Source organism: Arabidopsis thaliana, chromosome 3, assembly GCF_000001735.4.
Source record: "Arabidopsis thaliana chromosome 3, partial sequence".
NCBI classification, from domain to species: domain Eukaryota; kingdom Viridiplantae; phylum Streptophyta; class Magnoliopsida; order Brassicales; family Brassicaceae; genus Arabidopsis; species Arabidopsis thaliana.
This window is the reverse complement of record NC_003074.8, coordinates 16,020,364-16,043,483: the sequence shown is the minus strand read 5'-3', so window position 1 is coordinate 16,043,483 and position 23,120 is coordinate 16,020,364. Positions and strand designations below refer to the sequence as shown.

At 30.9% G+C, this 23,120-nt stretch overlaps 3 protein-coding genes, 3 long non-coding RNA genes and 1 pseudogene across 9 annotated transcripts; 6 read left to right on the top strand and 1 right to left on the bottom strand.

Moving 5' to 3' along the window:
• Positions 1 to 3,883: 3,883 nt before the first annotated feature.
• On the top strand, positions 3,884 to 4,165 carry AT3G44390 (annotated as a pseudogene; the record flags this gene model as incomplete). Its single annotated transcript has 1 exon — positions 3,884 to 4,165.
• Positions 4,166 to 4,973: 808 nt separating this feature from the next.
• Positions 4,974 to 5,221, top strand: AT3G06795. The gene has a single exon (NR_141282.1). It is a non-coding gene; the product is annotated as an other RNA (long non-coding RNA).
• A 1,046-nt stretch (positions 5,222 to 6,267) lies between these two features.
• AT3G44380 (Late embryogenesis abundant (LEA) hydroxyproline-rich glycoprotein family) lies at positions 6,268 to 7,369 on the top strand. The gene has a single exon (NM_114306.3). It carries the CDS (start codon positions 6,670 to 6,672, stop codon positions 7,228 to 7,230), a length of 561 nt encoding a protein of 186 aa, NP_190024.1. The 5' UTR covers positions 6,268 to 6,669; the 3' UTR covers positions 7,231 to 7,369.
• An 841-nt stretch (positions 7,370 to 8,210) lies between these two features.
• Positions 8,211 to 13,214, top strand: AT3G44370 (Membrane insertion protein, OxaA/YidC with tetratricopeptide repeat domain-containing protein). 2 transcript variants are annotated; one of them, NM_114305.4, is made up of 14 exons: positions 8,211 to 8,749; positions 8,938 to 9,044; positions 9,158 to 9,285; positions 9,823 to 9,894; positions 10,063 to 10,164; positions 10,314 to 10,370; positions 10,581 to 10,646; positions 11,145 to 11,192; positions 11,773 to 11,952; positions 12,040 to 12,095; positions 12,197 to 12,314; positions 12,407 to 12,493; positions 12,585 to 12,694; positions 12,813 to 13,214. In NM_114305.4, the coding sequence occupies exons 1-14, from the start codon at positions 8,337 to 8,339 to the stop codon at positions 12,967 to 12,969; spliced, it is 1,701 nt and encodes a 566-aa protein (NP_190023.2). In that variant the 5' UTR covers positions 8,211 to 8,336; the 3' UTR covers positions 12,970 to 13,214. The 2 variants fall into 2 exon arrangements, with proteins under 2 accessions (NP_190023.2, NP_001325751.1); NM_001339132.1 differs by having other exon boundaries at positions 8,925 to 9,044.
• Positions 13,215 to 13,897: 683 nt separating this feature from the next.
• Positions 13,898 to 14,319, bottom strand: AT3G06785. The gene has a single exon (NR_141281.1). It is a non-coding gene; the product is annotated as an other RNA (long non-coding RNA).
• Positions 14,320 to 18,964: 4,645 nt separating this feature from the next.
• Positions 18,965 to 20,909, top strand: NAC061 (NAC domain containing protein 61). Of its 2 annotated transcripts, NM_001125299.2 has the most exons (3): positions 18,965 to 19,153; positions 19,508 to 19,791; positions 20,364 to 20,909. In NM_001125299.2, exons 1-3 carry the CDS (start codon positions 18,997 to 18,999, stop codon positions 20,646 to 20,648), a joined length of 726 nt encoding a protein of 241 aa, NP_001118771.1. In that variant the 5' UTR covers positions 18,965 to 18,996; the 3' UTR covers positions 20,649 to 20,909. The 2 variants fall into 2 exon arrangements, with proteins under 2 accessions (NP_001118771.1, NP_190021.2); NM_114303.2 differs by lacking the exon at positions 20,364 to 20,909 and having other exon boundaries at positions 18,974 to 19,153; positions 19,508 to 20,022.
• Positions 20,910 to 22,135: 1,226 nt separating this feature from the next.
• AT3G06775 lies at positions 22,136 to 22,485 on the top strand. Its single transcript, NR_141280.1, has one exon. It is a non-coding gene; the product is annotated as an other RNA (long non-coding RNA).
• The last annotated feature ends 635 nt before the right edge of the window (positions 22,486 to 23,120 follow it).

Genomic DNA, 23,120 nt, shown 5'->3' with positions numbered 1-23,120 from the left:
CATATTAAAATAACTAACAAATAACAAAACATAATAAACAAAACATAATAAACAAAACAAAAATGAATAATTCAAAAAATATTTTGGAAAGGAAACATTGTTAAGATATAATTTTGCTATATGCCATAATCTCATAAGTTAGTTTTACCTAATGTCAAACTAATTTAAATGACATCAAATTTATTAAATAATTAAAAGTCAATCCCTCTAAACCATATTTTCCTAATTTTTGGTGTTTTCACTAATGACAACATGCGTTGAAATTCTTAGACTAAGACAAGTATGAATATACTAATATTCTCTCTAAGTATTCAAATAAAAATATTATATTACATTGATAAATACAATTGAAATCAATTAATATAATGTTAATTAAATTATTTTGTTATTTGAAACTTCAATGTTCTTTTTAATTAGTTAATATCCATACTAAATGATTTTGTTTTATATTTGATACATGCTAAAAAAAATTAATTGACCAATAACACATATAAAAACAAATTTGTTAATTTTTGTTTTTGTTCGTAAAAATAAATATTTTTATTAATTTATAGACATAGAATTTAGTAAATGTAAATTTGTTTCTTTTTTTAGGTTTTCTATTCTTATAAGAGAATAAAAAAGTTAAATCTTAAATAACACATGTAAACATCTGATCGATAAAATTGACATGTGTCACGATCTTATGAGTTACTAACTTTGAAAACCATACTTTATATGGCAAGATTCCGCTTAAATATCTTTTGTTTAATCAATTTTGTGTTAATGCTTATTAAAATATGTAAATATAAATTTTTAAAACTTGGTAATGTCGATTTAAAAATTTCATCGTCCTGTTATCGTCATCCATTAAATCGTTGTAAGTCTTTTTAAAACCACTGTAAAAGGTTTTAAAATCATATACAAGAGTTTTTAAAATCCTTATAACTCTTATAAAGTCTTCAAAAACATATGTAAATCATTTTTTAACTTTTCAAAAAAATTATTATAAATATTTTACAACATTTGTAAATATTTTTGAACTATTTTAAAACTCTTGTGAACCCTTATAAAAGGTTTTAAAAAGATATACAAGATTTTTAAAAGTCGGATTTACAAGAGTTTTTAAGAGTTTTGGCAGAAAATTATTGTCGAAATTTTTTTGCGGGAAAAATTATTATTTTATTTTGTTAACCTTCAACTTTTTCAAATAAGGGTAAAATCTACATATACATTTTTGCAGCCATTTTAACAAATAAATCTTGGACTTGAAACTTATTTACGAGTCAATGCCACTGAATATATTTTTTTCAATCGACATTTTAAATCAAATATTTACCTAACAAAAATATTGCCTAAAATCTCTCTATATTAACTCCACCATTACTTCAAAAAAAATCTAGCATTACTTCAAAAATTATCATTCCTAAAACCTCTCATAAGTATTTATTAATTTTTGGTTTTAATTTGCTGTAAAAAAAATCAGTTTCAATTATACAAATCTTTTAAGGTATGATTTTCTTTCCATATTTATTTAATATTTCGTTTTTTACAGCATCTAATATTTCGTTTATAAATAACAAATTAATTATTTAGCATTCAAGAAAATTTCTTCTAATCTATCCTTTAATTATATTGACTTTATTGATTTTTTAAATATATATGAATAGAGATTCAAATCTTCCATATATGTTTATCATCTTCTAAGGAAGTTAAACAATTATTTTCTGAATCTAAACTAAAATTTAGGAAACTAAATATATAAATAAAATCGTTTTAATTATTTTCTAAGCTAAACTATATTACACTCTGATCTTTACTTTGAATCATTCATTTTCAGTGTAATATAAAGAATCAATCTCATATTTTCAGTTAGTAAAATGTACATGTATTAAGATAATATTATTGTTTCAAATAATGTTACAAAACTACCCAATTTAGGCTATTAAATGACGTGAAATACAGGTAGTCCAAAAACTCAAGTACATATCAATCACAAATTATGACTAAACTAAATATTTATTTATAACATTATCTACATTAAAAAAATTGAACTACATTTTGTAGAGTTATTTTGTTTAGTAAGAATTACAAAATATGTCATTACGTAAAAGGTAAAAAAATATTAATTTTTGAAATAGATTATTGAAATATTAAAACTTATAAAAAGTAATATCTCACGAGAGTTATATGGTGGGACGGGTTTGGATCGATATTAATACAAATTTATAATATCATCAACCAAAAGTAATAATACAGTTTAAATCTTGTTTTAATATTTTATCAGCATCAGTTTCTTTAATTGTACATATATAAAATTATTAACTTTAATACACAAATAAAGTGATGAAGTCACTTCAATTACAGAATTTACTATTTAGCATTGTAATTGCCAGACGCATTTGCTGACCCAAATAAAGTGATGAAGTCACTTATACCAGTTGTAAATTAAATGCTCCAGAATATAATGAATGTCCTGTAAGGACCAATTTCAAACTGCTATTGAGTCTTAAGATCGCATGAAGCGTAATAGACCTTGGTTCCAAATATAAATATCCTCGTAAAAGTGAAGGAGCACAAAATTAAAAATGACCAAATTGAGGAAATAAATATTTTGATGATCTCTTGAAGAGAGTGAATGATCTCTAAAAGAGACATAAACATGACAAATAAAACATTCAAGTACTTGACAATGAAGAGATCTAGCTAGCTATGTCATGTCAAAATATAATGGAATCAAAAGCAAATCGACGTCGTAATATATTTGCATGCTATGAGCAGTTGATATTATAGACAAAAAGGAGGATCATGAAAGAAAGTCTATTGAAAAGTGTACACAAAGTAATGATTAGCCAAAAATGGAAAAGAAGAAATAGACATATAATTATAATCTCTAGTAGAAATATTTGGACTAGTAGTCTATGCACATGATGTGTAAAACCAGTGGAAAATAAATGAGTCTTTATGTGAAAGAATAGTGAAATTAATGAGATTTTCACAAAGATAAGAAATGTATTATGAAGAGATATATTCTCTTGTGGTGGATGTAATATTTTTTTTTTAAGTCTAAAGTCTGGCAATAAGAGATGGAACACTGGATATGACATTTATATGAAATTCTTGAAAGATATAATCTCTGAAGGATTAATTATATGAGAATTATGTTCTCTAAAACTCTACTCGATCGAATAAAAAGAAATATGTAACATGGCATATAATCATATAAATGTATATTTATGTTGAGTTTGTCAAAATATATTGATCAAACTAATATTTGTTTTGAAAATCATTAAAACTCCTATAGAGTTATCATAAGTAATACGATGACAATAATGTATGATAAAATATCACTAGATAATGATATTTATAAGTCTATATGAAAACCATATAATTTTGATCATTAAGATTATGGTTATTAATTCCAACGAGATATTGTATTTGATTGAAAATCATCTCCTGAAGAAGATGTTTCCGAGGGGGAGATTGAATGATATACGTGGATGTACCCTTTTTCCTTATCATAGTTTTTATCCCACATGATTTTTCTATGACAAGGTTTTTAACGAGACATTAAAGAACACGCAAATAATACACTTGATGAATATTAAGAAATTCTATCAATCATCCAAATGAATATTATACACTAATGATATTTAGAGAAATAAATAAGATGGTCAAGATGAATCATCTAAAAGATTCATGAGCAGAAGAATGGCGTTGTACTTTATCCAGAAATTTGTTTAAGAGAAGATTTGGCAGACTTATTCTCAAATACTGTTTATTCTCTGCCACATCTTCTAATCATGCAGAGATTTTACCAATTCATGAAGCTAGCCGCAAGTGTGTATGGCTAAGATCCATAGTTCACCATATACAAGAAGACTGTGGTATATATCCAGGGAAAAAGACTCCAACAATTATGTACGAAGACAATGCAGCATGCATCGCACAACTCAAAGACGGATACATCAAAGGCGATAGAACAAAGCACATCCTACCAAAATTCTTCTACACACACGATCTACAAAAGAGCGGCGATGTACGAGTTCTACAGATCCGTTCGAATGATAATCTGGCTGACTTATTCACCAAGGCGCTACCTACTGCTACTTTCAAGAAGTTAGTCTATCGTATCGGATTACGCCGTCTCAAAGATCTCGACGAATATACTCATAAGGGGGAGTAATTGTATGTTGCACTCTTTTTCCCTTAACCATGGTTTTTCCCATTGGGTTTTCCTGGTAAGGTTTTTAATGAGGCAGCATTTCAAATACTTTACGAGTTATGATACTATAATGGTCATCAGGGGGAGTGTTATGAATAAAGATGGATGCCCATTATAAGGCCCATCATCTAAGCCCATCATCTAGATGTTTCTAGGGTTTTACCCTTTCCTTGTACTCCTATATAAAGAACCCTTTATCTCAATGGAATAATACACTCATTTCTTCTATCTCTTTCTCTGTTTATAACAGCATGGATTTTTTTGGCCCTTTGTTATCTATTTTTCTTCAAAAGACTAAGATTTCTTACAAATTACCAGTGTTTAGTTCATTATTATTCTTTTTTTAAGACTTTATCACTTTGTATCATTCTTTTTTTCTTGTACATCATTAATTATGAGATTATTTTTGTCTCATTTTTAAGGTGCCAAAAGAATGATATCAAATAGATCTTTATTGTAAATATTTATAGGTTAAAGTTAAACATGTTGGAATACCATTTAGGATTATATGCATGTACTTGGGTGATATAAAAGGAAAACATAATTCTAAAAATCTTCAAATGTACAAACTTATATATAAACTGAATGTTTTCTGGTTTGAGTTTCAGGTTAGGCATTTTTTAATCACATTTTTTCAATCCTTAGATATTGTTTTTCATGTAACGGTAATTTATATTATTAATACTTCCAATAAAATGATCGTTCTTTTAGTTATTTGTTAATCACTATCTGTTAAACTAAAAACAAAGTTCTGCAAATAACCATAGGAGCTTCTGCCTCTTCAAGAAGGTTCATAATCATAATTATTTTGGGCCCTATCTTGGTGAGTTAGATTCTCTTAGTGATGAGGCCCTGCTTGTCGACTTGGGTACTACCGTGTCTGCTAACCATACCATTGGTTTCCAACCAAACTCTATCTATTTCACCCATCATGACCGTTCCCGTCTCCGGGTCCCTTTGGATCTGGACATTTGTGTGTTCAATGTTGCAACCAAGACCGTCAAACAACACTTGCTTCCCTCGACTAGACAACTTGATTCTCAAGGATGCTCGATGGTTTCTCCCTGGGACTTGATTCATTCATAACTTGGTTTCGTTATTCCTTTTAGTTCTATGTGGAGTCGCTTTTTTTTTTCATTTGGTTTTTGTTTCATCTATGCTTTTAAATTACAATCATCACCTATGAGTGCCTAATTTTCAACTGCTTTCAATAATGCATGGTTAAAATTTTTTGGGCCATCTTATTCATACTTCATCAAGGATTAGAATTTAAGACCACCTGACTTGCAATTTCATGAGCACATAACAAAGGCGATCATAGAAGTAATTAGAATTATACACATATAAATTAGGGCAATTGACAAAAATAGCACCAAAAAAAGTTTTTCTTCCAAAATTAACACAACATTTCTAAAATTTCAAAAATAGCACTATAAACTTTAATTAAACTTAATTAAAATATAAGATAGAAAATAAAAATGAGAGCAAACACTAATCTAATATTAAATTGAATCAAATTCTTTTTTAAAATAATGGATATATATACCCTAAATTAGAAATAGAGAACCCAAATATAATACTACAAACTAATATTAAAATAAAAAAAATCTCTTTTAAATGGTGAAAATATATAGCCTAAATTGGAAATAGAGAACCCAAATATAATACCAAACTAATATTAAAATGAATCAAAATTTCTTTTAAATGGTTGAAATTTATAATTAAATTGGAAATAGAGAACCCAAATATAATATTTTAAATTTATTTTGGTTGAATAGATTTTATATAAAAATTGTGGTATTATTAAAAAAATAAATTAGTGATAATATTTTTAGAACAAAAACTTCATAGTAAATCAAATAGTGCTATTTTGAAAGTTAAAGAGACATGTGTTATTATTGTTAATAAAACTTGTTTTAGTGTTATTTTAAGGAATTTCTCTATAAATTACCTACGCTAACTAAAATATTAAATATCATCCAAAATTATTTAGACTACTAGCTGAATTTGACAGTGATATGTTTAAATGAGAGTTTTTGGGATAGTGTATTTCGATGCACTCGGGTTGTTTCTTTCCAATATGTCATCTGATATCAGAATTATACTTTTTTTGGGGTGCAAATTATATGTAAACTTGTTAATCTAAACAAAATGTCCAAAACCAATACCTATTAGCCTACAACTGCAATTCATACATAACCCTTGGTCCGTGATTTTTTAGTGGGCCCTACAAACACCACTAAAAATAACACCCACTAGTTGAACAAATGACTGAAACACCTCTGTCACGTTTACGACAACAAGTACAGAATCGTAGGTCATTTTGGTATTTTTGACACTTTTGTGAGTAGTTTTGTTTTGTCTGTAACTCTTCTCTATCTCGATAGCTTCCTCGTTCTGGTCGGCACAATTGAAAATCGAACTTCTCCTCTTCAAATCGCAAGGGCATAGACTGTAATTTCGAGATGGGGTCAAGGGACCAAAAGGTAAAATGGAGCTGGAGCTCAGCCTTAATCGGAGCAGCATCAGCAACAGCAGCAGCTTCACTCCTAAGCGCCAAGCCAAAAGATCCAACATTCCACCTTATCTCCATAGACCTTACCTCACTGAAACTAAACCTCCCTGTCCTCGACGCAGAGCTAATGCTTACCGTACACGTCACTAACCCTAACATCGCAGCCATCCATTACTCCTCCACCAAGATGACAATCCTCTACGATGGCACGGTTCTTGGCTCAGCTGAGGTCAAAGCTGGCTCGCAACCGGCGAGATCTTGTCAGCTTCTCCGGCTACCGGCGCGTCTGGACGGTATGGAGCTTGCGCAACACGCGCGGCAGTTCTTTTCTGACGTGGCGAATAGAGAGATGAAACTTGAGGCTAAGCTTACTATTGAAGGAGCGGCTAAGGTTTTGTGGTGGGATCATAGTTTTAGGGTTCACGTGGATAGTTTTGTCACCGTTGATCCTGTTTTTCTTGATGTTATTGGTCAAGAGAATAAGTCTCAGATGGATTTGTTTCTTACTTAAAAAATAATTATTGTTGTACCATTTTTATTTAGTTTACTATTTTTCAGTAATTGAAAAAGTCTTTTGAATTCTATAGTTAACCTTAAATTCGAGATATAATACTATTAATTATACAACGGCGATATAAACGATGCAGCAAAAAGATTTTAATTCAACATTTCTTCCAAATGCTAACCATTTTTGTTAATTATGGAAAAACCCCAAGTATTTTTTGAAATTTTTTAGAAAACAATTTTTATTTGGGCTTATAAATTATTATTATTAGGATTAAGAAATCTGCAACAGAAAAAGAAAGATAATATTATACCCTCTTTTCTTTTTTCATTAGTAGGTTCATCACTACCATCCAGCAGCAGCACCACCACCACCACAACCACGAAGTCACCACCACCATGTCCTCACCTTCACAATCACCATGTCAACCGCAACCACCGCAAACATCATCACCACCTTGCCGCGATCACTAGATATTCTTTTTTTTTTTTGTAATAGGCGATCACTATTTTTCCCTCTTTAATTACATAGTTACATATAAAATATTTATATCAATTCGATTCAATATATTTGCATAACTATTTTTAGAATCATTTATACAAATAATGTAATTTTCATTTACATCAATTATAACTGATATAGAAAAATAAAATTAGGATACAAATAGCATTATTTGCTGTAATGTAAGACAAATTTACTATGTTCCTTTGTAAACTAGATAATTACGTTTACTAATGTAAATTTTTGTAAACTCTTTTCTTTTTAATTTAGCCAATTGACCTGTAGAATTTGTCCTAGTGAAATATGTATATGTAATGATAAAAAAATATTTTTTAATTTTTTCAAATTAGTAATTTATTTTCTGAGTCTTTGCCTACATAATTTTTGTTTTTGACACTTTGGTAGAATATGTATATTATATTTTAATATCGTTAATTACTGAAACACATGATTTCAATTTACAAATCAAATCCAATGATTAAATTACATATATTTTAACTAGATAAACACAATTTACACTTAAATGGTCAATAGTCAATTAAAATTTTACCGTGAACGGAGTTACTTTCCACATATCAAAGAGCTACACCGTACAGTTTTCTTCACCGGAAATGGCATTTCGTAGGGTTTTACTCTCTCACCTCCGCCGATCTCACCACACTTGCTCCTCTCTCTCTCCTCACCATGTCTCCGCCACAACCCAACCTTCAATCGCGCTCGCTCTTTTCCAATCCCGCTTCTTTTCCACTCCATCTGACCTAGATTCTGAGCTAACTCGATTCAGAGACGATTCAATCGCTGGCGTTGGAAGCAATGATCATGGCTTAGAGTTCGACGATTCAATCGCTAGCTTGGGAAGCAATGGTCATGGCTTAGAGTTCGGCGATTCAATCGGTAGCTTGGGAAGCAATGGTTATGGATTAGAGTTCGGTGACTTGAGCCAGGATTTGTCAAACTATGATTACTTGACTCAACCTGTGATCTCGTTGCTTGATTCATACCATGACATCACTGGATTGCCTTGGTAAATACAAAGTTCTCTGATTTCTGATTTGGGGTTTTATCGTATGATTAGCTCTCAATCGAAAGTTTCGATCTTTCACATCTTAATTAACAAATTAAGATTCTTGTTTCAGTTTCGTAGTTTGTGTCTTTTGAAAAGTTTTGCGAAGTTTATTAGTTTTGTTAATTTGAATCAGATGAATTGGTCAGGTGGGTGGTTATTGCTACGTCTACTGTGGCATTTAGAACGGCTTTGCTTCCTATACTGATTTTGCAACGGAAGCAAACTAAAAGGATCTCACAGTTCTTACCTAAGCGTGAGCATTTTTTTTATCCCTTTGTTTCTTCAACACTGGTGGTTGTTAAAGCATTATAAAGTGAAATCTTTTGTTCACTTGATGCTGATAATTTGATAGTGGTTTTTTTGTAGTACCGCATTTCTGGCCTCCACAAGGTTCAGGAAGGAGTGTTCTTGATCAATTGAAGCTTTTTCGGAAGGAAAGAAAAGATATCGGGTGCCCTTCGTTTTTGTGGGTTCCTGCTTATTTCTCCATCCAGGTGATGCTTCGTATCTTCTTGTGGAACTAGACCGTGATATGATGTTGTTCAATGCCGTTCATATTTCTGTAGAAATTTAGAAACTGTTATTTTTTCGCAGCCCTGTTGAGAGCATGAGTGAATCATGAGACCATATTTATAGAGCTTAGATGGCTAGTTTTGTGTTATTAGTGCGTATTTTAGCTATTACCACTCTTGTAACTGTAACAACCCGCCCCGTGGCGTCCAGTTGGCGCTGCAGCGCATCAACCCTAACCTACCCGTGGCGTCCAGTTGGTCGAACGCCAAGCGCACCAATAACCTACCTGGTGGGCCAGAAGGGCCCACAGGAGAGAGGTTAGGGTTGATGCGCTGCAGCGCCAACTGGACGCCACGTGGCAGAGAGTGGCCACGTGAGCGGGTCCCACGGGGCGGGTTGTTACAGTAACATCAACAATGAGTGTAAATATATGGTATACAGAATTACAGATATCATGAAGTATAATTCTTTGAGTGGCAAGAAGTTGTAGGCTTACTCCCCCGTTCTCCTTCCTGCAGATTTCATGTTTTTTCTTGTGGATAACTAGCATCAGAAGAATGTCACTTGATCATCATCCTGGATTTGATTCGGTAAGTCGCCAGCCAGTATATTGGGATCACTTTTAAGCATATTTTGAATTGTATATTGTAGGACTATTGTTTTCTTGTATATCTGCCCTTCTACTGTCATTTAGTCAATGTTTTTGGAAAATGTCTTCTGCTACACTTTGATAGAATCCTTTGCTCCATTGCTTTCAGGGTGGAGCTTTATGGTTTCAGAATTTGACCGAAATTCCCAATGGTCTTTATGGTCCACTTTTCCCCTTTTTAATAGCTGGTTTGCATTACACAAACACACAGGTATGTACTGTTTGGTTCTTTGTTGGATCATGAAACGTTAAGTAACAATTATGCTACATCTCATCAACTATAATCATTTCTTTTGAACTATACTTCCTGTTATTTTCTGCAGTCCTGCTTGTTTGAATTATATATACATTTTCCTGCAGATAACTTTTACAGCATCCTCAGTTCACAAAGTTGATAAATTCACGGAATTGGCAAAAGTGAGTTTTTTTTTCTACTTTGTTGTGCAGTTTGATTATAGGATGTCTATATTTGATCATATATACTTCAAAGAACTTTGGCCGAAAAAGTAACTGGGACTTGGTTGCCTGGCATTAAGTAAAAATACCAAATTCTGACGAAAAAGAAGAACATCTTAAGTGTTCATTATGCTACTTAACAATTGATGGGTGTTCATTTTTCTTCTGCAGGCTTACAAGACATTTCTGAATCTTTTGACATGTGCTCTGTATTTCCTTTCATTCCAAATGCCTCAGGTAGATTAATCTCTGATAATATACCGCCTTTTGAAGTTCACATATTCTTGTTTCCGGTTTGTTGGTACAAAGAGGTTCTAATAAAGACATCTTCTAATTGAACATGTTAGTGTATGATACTGCGAACTCTGGGTATGCTTTATCTTTGTGGCCATGACTATATTTTGATTCTGTTTTAGCTTAAGGTCCTTCAACTAAGTCTCTTAAAATGCAAAAGTTCAAATTACTTGACTCTTACTCTTTTGTTAAAACCCTTAATGGTGACTAATCTTGAAACTATGCCATTCAAACTACACCATCTTCAGAGTCACATGGAGTTTATTATTAATCTAGTATCTGAGTGAGTTCTGTTTAAGAGCTGCTGCTCTCAGTTTACTATTACCCCCTGGAACAGCTATTTTCTCTCCATTCTTTCTATTAGGAAAATACTGTATTTTTTAACTGCTACCTGTTCAAAAGTTTAATTTCTTCTCATTTTGTTTCACAATTACTTCTCAGGGAAGTCTACTCTACTGGGCTACCAATTTGTCATTCAGCATTGCTCAGGTTTGTTCTAATGATTGAAATCTATGGTTTATTAACTTCTTTGTGTGATATGGTGTCAATTGGGACAAGCTTTGTTTGGACCAGATAAGAGAGGAGCTCAGTACTTTTCTGTCTCGAATTCAGGCAAAACTTGATATCTTAGTCAAACCTGTTAAGATGATTAATTTGTGAAAATGGGGATATTAATAAATTTCTGAGGATGTACTTAATCTTGTATTCATGTAAACTAAACACCCAATTAAAGAGTGGCTTTTTGAGTCAGGGGGAATGATGCGGGCTTTTGACTTAAGGTTCAACATCATTTCTTAGACGTTGGTTCTAAGTTACTGAAATAGTGTAGTAATTAGTTCAAGAAGTTTAGTATGTTTAGGGGATTTGGTCTTTGTGCTGGTTATGGGTAGACAGAAGTTTATCTAAGAGGAACTCCTCGTTCAATCCAGCTCATATGAGCAAAATAATCTGATTTTATTTCTTAGATTCTTATGGTCTGAATCTCTGTTCACAACAACTCTACCTTCCCTTTAACATTAAATATGTAAGTAGCCTTTCGATTATCTTATAAAGCGCAATGGCTTTGTAGCAATCAATCCTTAACCATCCCGTTGTAAGTGCAAAGTTGGGCCTACAAGCAAATGACTCTGTACAGAAAGAAGCTGGCAATCCTATATTAACAAATATAAATGAAGGGAAACTCACTGATCCATCCTCGAAAGGACGGTTGATCTCAGTGCATAACTTAACCCCTAAGGAGTTGGTTGCTGTAAGTCAATGTCATGGATCATTATGTTCTAACAGTAATTTAATCTTCCACATCTTTGTTACTAACGTTAGCAGCTTTTCTTGTCAGCTTTCTGCTAAATACTTATCCGGAGGGCACAAGGATAAATCAATTCCGCTATTAAGGTAACTATGTAGCTATGATTGCTTCTCATTGCGAAAACCATTTCCTTTGACCTGTCTTTGTCGATGTGGCTGTTCCAGTGACTTAAGTTGTGTTTTTTCAGATTGGCATTAGAAAAGGATCCTGAATACCTTCAAGCTATGATTATTCTTGGACAGGCTTTATATCAGAAAGACCAGTTCGCGGAAGCTGCAAAATGCTTAGAGCAGGCTGCTTCAAAGGTGAGCTTTTGATGTTCTTTGATCTCATTCTTTAGGACATCTGATAAGAAACCTATAATCGTATTAATCGAAGGTAATTATGATCCTCTCAGCTTCTTGATACCAGTCCAACCGAAGTTGAAGAAGTCGATCTTTTAATTGTTGCATCCCAATGGGCAGGTGTCTCCAATATACGTCAGGTGCATTATTCTCAAATAGCTTGTTTTCGTCTTATCGTTTTATTCTCATTGATGTGAAAATACTCAAAGAAATGTTCGCTCATGGCTTCAGGGGAAGACATCAGAAGGAATCACACACCTTGAAAGAGTAGCAAACATGAAAGAGCCCGACGATCCTAAGAGCAAAGCTCATTACTTGGATGCATTGGTACTCTACTCAAGGTAAAAAACAAAAACAAGTAAATTATTCTCATGAGTTTGGTCTTGTGACATGTAATTTCAGAAATACTAAGAGAATATGTGAATCTGAGAATTGTTGTTCTTATCATTATGTGTGCAGTGCGATATTCAACGAAGGAAGGAGAGAGGAAGCAGCAAAGTATTTGAGAAGAGTGGTGGCTTATGATCCTTCCTTCAGTGAATTGTTGAAACAATGCGAAGAAGATGATACCATTCCCACTTCTTCTTCATCTAATTCTACCAGCAAAACTTCATAAGTTTTTTAATTTTTTTTCGTATTGGTATCTTTCTTCCATCCTTTACTGATTTTCTCTTGGGGTTGCACCATTTTCTTCTTTTTTTGGTTAAATCGTGTGGATAGATTATTTTCTTTTACTATATTTGTAATAAGAATGTATACGGATATGATTATACAAGAGAAGAAAAGCAGATAGACATATTTACTTTCAAAATGTAAAACGGCTTGATACACACATTAAGATTTCCACATGCTTTGGACTTGGAGAAAAAAGAAAGTTCCTGAAGTAAATATGTGATTGGATTGGAGAAAGAAGAAAATCATCTTTGTCAACAAAAAATGTTAACGTTTCTCTACCAAGAGCAATCTACATCTAGGGAGTCTAAAAAACTAACCGATCAAGCTACATATGTAACTGTTTGTTCTCTTAAGGAAATAAGGTTGGCTATATGTTACCTTACCGGCACACATAACATGTAATAGTAACAAAAACAGCTCATACTCACCCGTTATATCTCAATGTAGACATTTAATAATTAGGTGTTTGGTATCAGTCTCATTGCTCTTTGTTAACCAATTCAAATCCTCCCATACCATTATAAACACTTCTATTTTCACTAGTTGAATCCGTAATCTCACTACTATATACTAAATCTTGCAGTGGTATATATAACTTCATTTCTCTCCTTTTAATCAAATTTGTTCTTTGTTTTGTAGAAAAGATAGTTCTTTCACACTGCATATACTTCATTATCATCATCTCATTAATTTTCCATGGCCTCTTTTATCTTCCGAAATCAGTAAGCTTTTACACAGCTTAAGGTATCTAGTACCTTTCATATTATCTATAGTTTAAGAGATTCGACGAAAGATCTATACTTTTTTTTTTTTCATGTTTGTCGCAAGAAAATGAATCCATATATATCTATTTTTTATACGTATATTATCTTAATCGCATATAAGTATATTTTCTTTATAATTTGGAGATCAAAGCTTTTTCTTGAGTCATATGTGTTTTGCTTACTTCCTGTATAAACCCACAAAACCTTTTTTTAGGGTTTTTAAATTTATATATGGAATTTATAAATGGACATTCATCTTTTTGTTTTCGGAAGATCCAAGACTACCCATGGAAAATCAATGCAATGATGACAGCGAAGCATATTTGATGTGAAGGAACCAGGGAGAGTTGTATTAAATTATAGTGGAAGACTGGAAGTAGAATTTGATATTGTTATTGTAACTTGTAATAATATATTTTTAGAATTAGTATCACATATATATTAAAAATAGTTGTTCAGTCTAATGATCGTTTAGCCGAACTCGAACTTAAAACTGAACTGTAAGTAGAACCGAAACAAGATACTTCTTATTGAACTTAACCGGAAATCGGTAGAATACAGAATGAATAAGCAAACGCAGATCGGCTAAATACAATTAGGTTATCTTAAACTAGTCGAGGTGTTAAGCAAAGTATTTAGTTTTTAAAGCCTTTAAAGTCTTTCTCTTTCCATTTACTATTCTTTTTGTTTTTTTCTTCTAAAGTCTCATAAACCAGACTTTCACTTTGAGAGAGAATAATAAAACAAAACAAATATATTTTTTCTTTACTCATACAATTACAAAACTCTTTTAAAAACTATTCATATTTTATTATCAAAAAAATCTATTGATTAATTCTAATTTTATTTTTTCTGTTTTTTTTGAGATCCAATTTGAATATTTAAAATAGTGAATTTGTAAAATGAATTTTTATATTTATGAATTTATTTATGAATTTTTTGTATGATGCCGTTATACAAATTGTGCTTTGAAAGCCTAGTGATCTTATCAAATTATAAAAAAGTTATATAAGTTAAAATTATGAGTGTGTTTTTACAGTAAAAGGGGTCATTTTAAAAGTATAATTAAGAAATATGTAGTTTGAAAATGATAATTTTAGAAATATGAATTTTATAGAGTGAGGAAGAGATGAGTAGATGATTTGATCTCATAGCTAATTAGGTAATAAAAAATTCGGTTGATAAGAATTATAACAAAATATATATTCAATTTAAACTTATAGTAAAAAAATAAAACTGCATACACAATAATTATGTGAGAAAATATTTGTTTAATATATAAATTTAGACGATAATTTTTTTTAATTGAATAGTATATAAACCTCATTGAATAAGCTAAGACTCTTCACCAAAAAAAAAAGAAAAAAAAATATGAAAAATATAATCAATATGAAGATCTGTTATTCCGAAAAAATAAGAAGATCAAGAAGAAGAGAATTTGATTTGACCTTTTCGTCATCTCTTTCCGCAATGTAGACCAAAGAAACAAGACTTTTTGCATTTTGGGTCTCCGCAATCAAAAGCGAAAGACAGTTTCCGAGAAAATTTCTGCGGTTGTCTTACATGAAAACATGTAAATTATCATTTCCACACAACTCTTTTTATTATTATTATTATTATTATTATTTATTTTTTTTTTTTCACAACTTACTTTGTGCAATAATGAAATCAAAATCGGGCATGACTATTTTACATGTACTTGATGCAACTTTTTGTCTGTTCTTTTCTCTAAACTCACTTCCCATTTGTAAAGACCTAAACGAATCTTACATTGTTTAAGACCTAAACTGCATTAATGATGAACTTGATTTTTTTTTTTTTTGTGTAACATATATCCACATAAATCCTATATGGTGCGACTAGGAGACTTCTTACATGTATAGAAATAATTAGCGTATCATACATTACTGACGCCTTTTGTTAAATAATTTGTATGTTCCGAGTAAAACTACAATCAAGAAAAAAAATCATGGATCTACATGAAAGATAAAATAATAAAGTTATTTACGGCGCATGCATGAAACTTTAAAGTTCGATATACACTTGGACCAATTAGTCTTACGTTCACTACTTGTGCATATGTTTGAACACTCACCACTTTTACTGATTTATGAATATGTGAACTTGAGGACATAATGAACCCACTTGATATGAACTTGTAGCTTCCTATTTTTTCTTTACTCTGAGTCTATTTAAGCAAGAGCCACATTGCTTAGGTTTATCCACTCCATCGTAAATAGGATGATTTTACTACTTTCTTATATGTCATAAATTATATTGATAATTGTTTGGGTCAATATAATAATAAACCCTATGATTATACTAACCCTAGTCTCAATGTAACTTAAAATTCGGATTAAATTAATATCATTACCATTCTCAAACATAAAATAAAAATATTTAATTTGTTTAATACCTAAAATATTATTTTTGTTTCATGCATATATAGCAGGAACCATCCTTTAGTCTTACTATTATAATTCTTAATAATTAACAAATAATAAGATTTACAAAGATATTATAATCGTATGCGATATTAAATTTGGTTTTTGAATTTTTTTCCCTTTTAATATATATATATATATATATATATATATATATGTCGAGAAATGGTCTGCAAAATGTTTATGGCTAATATATATATATATATTTCTGTCGAGAAATGGTCTGCAATATGTTTATGGCTCTTTAACAAAAAAAATATGTTTATGGCTAACTGTACATATTTTTTCTTTTTTCTTTTCAATGTACATCTTGGTTGACTATTTATGTATCTAAGAAGTCTTTTTTTTGGATGCATATATATATATAAGAAGTCTACGAGAAAATTTATTGAGCGGCATGATAAAACCATCAATTTCACTAGGAAAGAGTCTTGTGTGGACTAATACGAAGGAACTATATAAATTCATCGAGTAAAAGTTTGAGATTCATTACGTCAGAGCTGATGTCAAAACAAAACAAAAAGCTCGTTATAGCTCATATATATCTAACTTATTTTCATTTTTTCATATATATACTTTCATCTATCCAATGTTTAAAAGATCAAATATTTATTGAGAGGAACCAACTATTTTCTAAAGCATTTTGGATTAGTGAAAACCCGAAAAAACAAACAAAAAATAGATCATATTGCAGACCATTTTTCTACAGAAATACGAACCCTTTTTTAAATATTTGATTATAGTAGTGCTTTCCGAAAATTTTGTGATGTTCTAACATTACTATAAACCCCATGACTAATCGGAAACACTATATATTAAGAAAATCATGGAACTGCTTGAAAGATTGATTTACTACACAAGCATGAAACCTTAAAAATTTTCAACCAATAAATATTTATACAACTAAATTTATTGTATACATATAAAGTACACAAGTATGAGGTCTTGTGGACCAATTAGTCTTAACGTTCACTGCTCGTGGAATGTTTGACACTTGCACTTAAGTTATTGGGGTTTCTTTTTTCTTTCTTTCGATACCATTTAGTTATTTTTTTAATTCACTACTTGTACGGTATCACCTGTTAATTGAAACTTTTCAACCGATTTATTATCTTTTGTTCACTCTTGGATTAATGTTCAGAAGACCGCACCAACACTTATATCTCACCTTGCCTTGTCTCTTGACTTCTTGGTTCATACTTCCTTCCAAAACTTGTCTTGTTCGTGGAAGCCTTTTGGCACAAAGTTATGTCGATTTTTGTTGTTGTTATGGTCCACTCCAACAATAAATCTGTTAAATAAGAAATATTTTTGACAATATAAATTAAATAACAAGATATTTTTACAATAGCTTTTTTTTTATTAATGGTGTCAATTTGGATTTGGAGCTCATAGGGCCTAATCCATTTACCAAGAACTATTGAATTTTTCTATTAAAAAATAGTTGTTCATACAGAAATTTGGTTAACCACATTCTCTTGAACTCTATAAGACTAAAATTAAATCATAGAACTCTAAATTCGGACACTAACCCTTAAAACTTAAAAAATCTTAAAACCGAAAGTAAAAACTATGAATTATTTATTCGATTTGAAAAGATTATTATATTGGCATCAGTTTATTATTTCTACACAATATTATTCTTATATTTTACTTCACACTAAAAATCATTGATTAATCAACTACTATTCAATTCAGGCATATTTAAATTATTCGAATAATGTCTTCAACTCTCAAATTTTTTTAATTCTGAATAGGTATGTGGATAATCATGCATGTTTGTATCACACAATACATATTTTGGTTTGCCTATTATTTTTCTCGTAGACTTGTTTAATATGCGACATGATAAAACAATTGTGTCGCATAAAACAATTAACAATCTCTTTCTCTATAAAAGGCGAAAGAAATTTCTTAAACCATAAATTTGAGACTAATAGCTGATTTCAAACAAAGAAACGTCATAGCTGATGTAAAAAAACAGTACCTCCACATCCCAATGTGTCAATGTGATACCCCGCCTAACGACTCCGTACAACTAAAATGGTAGTAGTATTAATTTCCTTTAATGTTTTTTTTAGCTTAAGTAGCTTCGGCGGATTGTATTAATCCACAACATCTAAAACTAAATGCCACTAGAATGGATGATTTATGCTTTGAACTTCAATAATATATATAGCTCATCCAAACCTAAAATGTAGTAGACCAAATGATCGAAATTCAGCAAAAATCACTTGAAGATGATTTTACCTCGTTTCAAATTGTAAAATGTAAGATCAAATATATGCAATATTGATATTTACTTTACTTCATTTATCCATATATTTTTAGTAAAAAAAAACTGTAAAATCAAATATATTTATATGATTTATTATTTTCTACGTTTCTACGAAAAACAGACATTCATTGAGGTAACAAAAAAATAGGAGGATATAATAAAGAATATTAGAAGAAGACTAGTAAGAATAAACCTTGACTTATTCAATGATAAAGTACGTGGTTTGTGAAAAGCACTCACTGTCTCACGTATAGATGATAGAAATGGCACGAAATTATCACAAAGATGGGCCCGTGTCCAATTCCCCAACAAAATATGAAAAGACAAGTAATAATACATGAACAAAAAACTAAAGTCCAAACGCGTAAAACTTTTCTCATTTCACTCGGAGAAAACTAATCTCTACTTGCACCTATTTAAACTCATCATGAGTCCATGTGGTTTCACTTTATTCAAGAAGCAAATTTGTAACACACCAAAAAATGGGAGAAGAGCTTTCTGTAGGGTTTCGGTTCTATCCGACCGAAGTAGAGCTCCTTACGTATTACCTAAGAATCCAGCTTGGTGGAGGAAATGCCACCATTCATAGTCTCATACCGATCCTCGATGTGTTTAGCGTTGAGCCTACTCAGCTTCCAAGTACGTATGCAATCATTAGCTATATAAATAATGTCGATGATATATTTGTCGTATATATGTGTAGTCTTTCACTGTAGAGTTTTCCTTCTTGCGTTTCTTGAGTAGAGTAACGTGACTAACGTTATCTTGAGATTGTATGCATGAGATTTAGGTTTGTGTTTCTTGATTTCGTGGTTAATTATAAGTTACAAAAAAAAACTTTACAAACAATCACATTTCTAAAATTAAACAATTTCATTTTCGACAAAGTTTAACTTTACATGTAATTAAGGAAAACGTATACACATAAACTGAGGATTTACACAAAAAAAATTGAGAGGTGTGTTATTGGTTTGTGTGTTTTTTTGTTTGTAGATCTTGCGGGAGAGAGGTGTCGAGGAGATGCAGAACAATGGATTTTCTTTGTGCCAAGACAAGAGCGTGAAGCTAGAGGAGGCAGACCAAGTAGGACCACTGGTTCAGGATACTGGAAAGCAACTGGTTCACCTGGACCCGTGTTCTCGCCGGATAACCGAGTGATCGGAGTAAAGAAGACGATGGTTTTCTATACCGGAAAAGCACCTACTGGGAGAAAGACAAAGTGGAAGATGAATGAATATAAAGCAGTTGAAACAGCCAGTGTATCTACCATCCCAAAGGTGCATAATCACTTCTTTAAAATGAAGACTTTCATCAAATAATTTTTCTCAAATATACCAAATTCTATTTGTGGGATTCCAATATAAAAATAACTGATGTCTCAACACCTTTTTGGACAAGCATGTGCAGTGAACTAGCAGAATAATCTTTAATACAATTATTACAAACAGAGATTATTAAAAACGAATCACCCTTTGATTCATGTCAAAAATCTTTATCATGGTTATTTTATATCTCACATATATAATCTTGTCTTACATATATCGTTGTTTTCAAAAGTTATATATGTGGTAAAAGAGTGTGCGAAAAATTACATGTGTTTTTAAGTATTTGAAACTATCCAATTAAATATCATGCATACATAAATGATAAAAACCAAAATATTCATGCATGCATTCTTTTGTCTATTGGTTATATATTAGAGTTATAGAATTTCTACCATCCCTATTAGGGATTCCCTAAGATGCATAATGTTATAATATCTAAGTTACTGATAATATTTTAGTAAAACAATAGTTAAGCTTTCATTATCAAAACAGGTTCTAACGAAGTTTGTTCCTATTCAATATAGTTGAGGCCCGAATTCAGTATCTGTCGAATCTACATAAAGTCAGGAAGCTCGAGAGCCTTTGACAGACGTCCCACAGAAGCTTATGCGATAGAGAGAAATCTTCCTAGCAATGGAGTTGAGACATCATCTCGTGCCACAATATCAACCTCACCAGAAACTTCACATTCAGGAGGAAACCAAGTTGATTTACCGGTGAATGCTACTACTATTACACAAAGCATCTCAGATATGGTTGATGAGCTATCGCAACCTTTTTGGGAGTGGGAACAAATGAATTGGTCTTAAACGTATTAATTTACTTCTTATGTTCATTTGTTACTAAATATACAATAGAAGATAAGAAAAAAAAAGAACAAGTCGTCAGATTTGTGGCAACTTTTGTTCTTTTCAGTCGCCAACTAGTAGTATATGACCACGACATTTTTAAGCCTAACCTGATTATTAGGCTAAGCTTGAAGATTCATTATTTTTCACGCAAGTCTTTTTTCCTTTATTTTCATGTGTACCTTTTTTTTTTTTTTTGCTTTTTGTTTTGAATGAGTAGAGAATTTTTGAAAGGTTAGTTCTACTTGATCATGGAAGATATTTAGATTACTTTGCATGTATTATTCTTAAAAAAAAAAAAAAAATCGATAGAAATTAGCTTCAATCAATTAGATCAGTCTCACATTCAATATAAATCCGCCGACACTTATTGCACTTTCTTTATTTCCATTTTAGTATTGTATGTGTGATCATTTTAACTCTCACCATCTGTTTTAGAGGTGTTCTTATATATATAGAGATGTGATCTCTCATTAGATCGACACAAAAAGACAAGGATGACTGAATGAGTATAAGCATCTCAACCGGGTCATGTCTTTGATCACGTTGAAGCTCTTTGTTAGTCGTTCAAACTTCTGTCCACGAAATAAAAACTGTAAAACAATTCTTAGATTTTTTTTCATTATGTTTGCAATATAGAAAGAACACATGAGACAAGAAAACATTTTTTTTTAAATTAATTTATTGAGTGAGGTGTACATATTTTGAAATATGGCTTATGCTTTATCGATGGTGCAAATTACTCTTACAAAAAATAAGGTCAAGTGCTTAGGGATGTCAGTTAGGTTGTCCACGTCTAATTCGTTTTTCTGGAAATTAATGATTAAAGTTTTATTGAAAATTCTATGTAAACTGATTGTTTTATCAATATCATAAATTAATAATTATAAAAGTTCATCGTCAATCAACATTTCTATAAATTATAAACTAATTTTTATCTAACAAATGATCCATTTTAATTTCATATACTCTATTTTTTTGTTTAGGAAAAACACACATATTAAAGTAAATTTAAAAATGACAATTTTAATTAATCTTGAATTATTAAAATTTTATTTAATAAAATTATAAATCTGATAAACATACGCAAAAAAGAAGAAAGGCAGGTATGGGTTATTTTTGTATTTATGTATCCATTTCCCATGTGTAAGATCCCCATGCATTTACAACAATTATTCTTGTCAACATCGTCAGCATTATTAACAAATTCTACACACTTCTACGTTGGTTCAATTACTCACGTAAACTTTTTTAAAAAACTAAAATTTGGAGCCAAATTTTTTAGAAATCTACTCCAATTTTGTTTACCGGCAAAACTAGTATGTTTTGTTTAATCAAATGGCTATATATATTCTCAATAATTGAATTGAGTTTGGAAGCTTGTTCAAGTCGAATTGATGATTTACTTTAGAATGATCTCCATGAATTGGTTGAACAATTTCCACCATTTCTATGTCGTCGTTAATCTCATGAAACTTGTTCAAATCGAATTCATGTTTAACTTTGAAATTGTTAACATGAAAACCTTCTTCCGTCTTCATCTTGTTTTGAAAATATTTTTTTTTTTCTAACATCAACATGAAGCTTTATTAGAGTGATGATGTGTAATCCTCATGGAGGATTTGTACAAGAAAAGTTGGTACATAAGAATGAGATACATAAGAAACATTGCCATTATAATGAGCTTTAGCTAGGCGATCGGCTGCCTTATTGCTTGTTCTGGTTGACCATTGAATGTTTTGACCATTGCCATTATTGCTTGTTTTGAAAATATTTTATGAATTTGAAAAAAACAGATCAAAAAGAATTTTGAGTCAAAGAGAGGAAAATAAGAAAAAACAATCAATAGCTGGAATAATAAGATGAAGAAACGTTAATCATGGAAGCAAAGAGAATAAACGTAACAAGAGGAAGATGATGAAAAAAAAACTTGTGATGATCAAAATAGCATTCGTTTTTCCACATATACTCTATAAAACAATCAAGATAATAGTTATGTGAATTAACATTTTGTTTCATTTAGTGCTGATTTCGCGTAAACCTAAGCATCAAAATAAAATTCTTCATATTCTTAATTTATTTTATTCTAATAAATTTGAAAACAAATACAAAGAATAAAGAAAGATATAATAGGAAATATAAAGGTATTTATGCATAGAAATTAGGAAAAGATCAATCTTTTTGAAGCAAATTTTTTTCCTAGAAAATCAAATAAAAAGGAACAGAGAGAATAGAATTTTTCTAATTTTGTTATGAAATCAAGTTAAATACAAAATAGAAATGATATGTTAAATTCTAATTGGATAGACTATGTCATACTTTCCCTTTACATGATATACTTTCCTTTTCATTATATAACCGAACTTAAACCGAACAAATAACATGAGAACCGGACTAAAATTAACCAAAAAAGTAGACGAGCGTCCGGTTCTA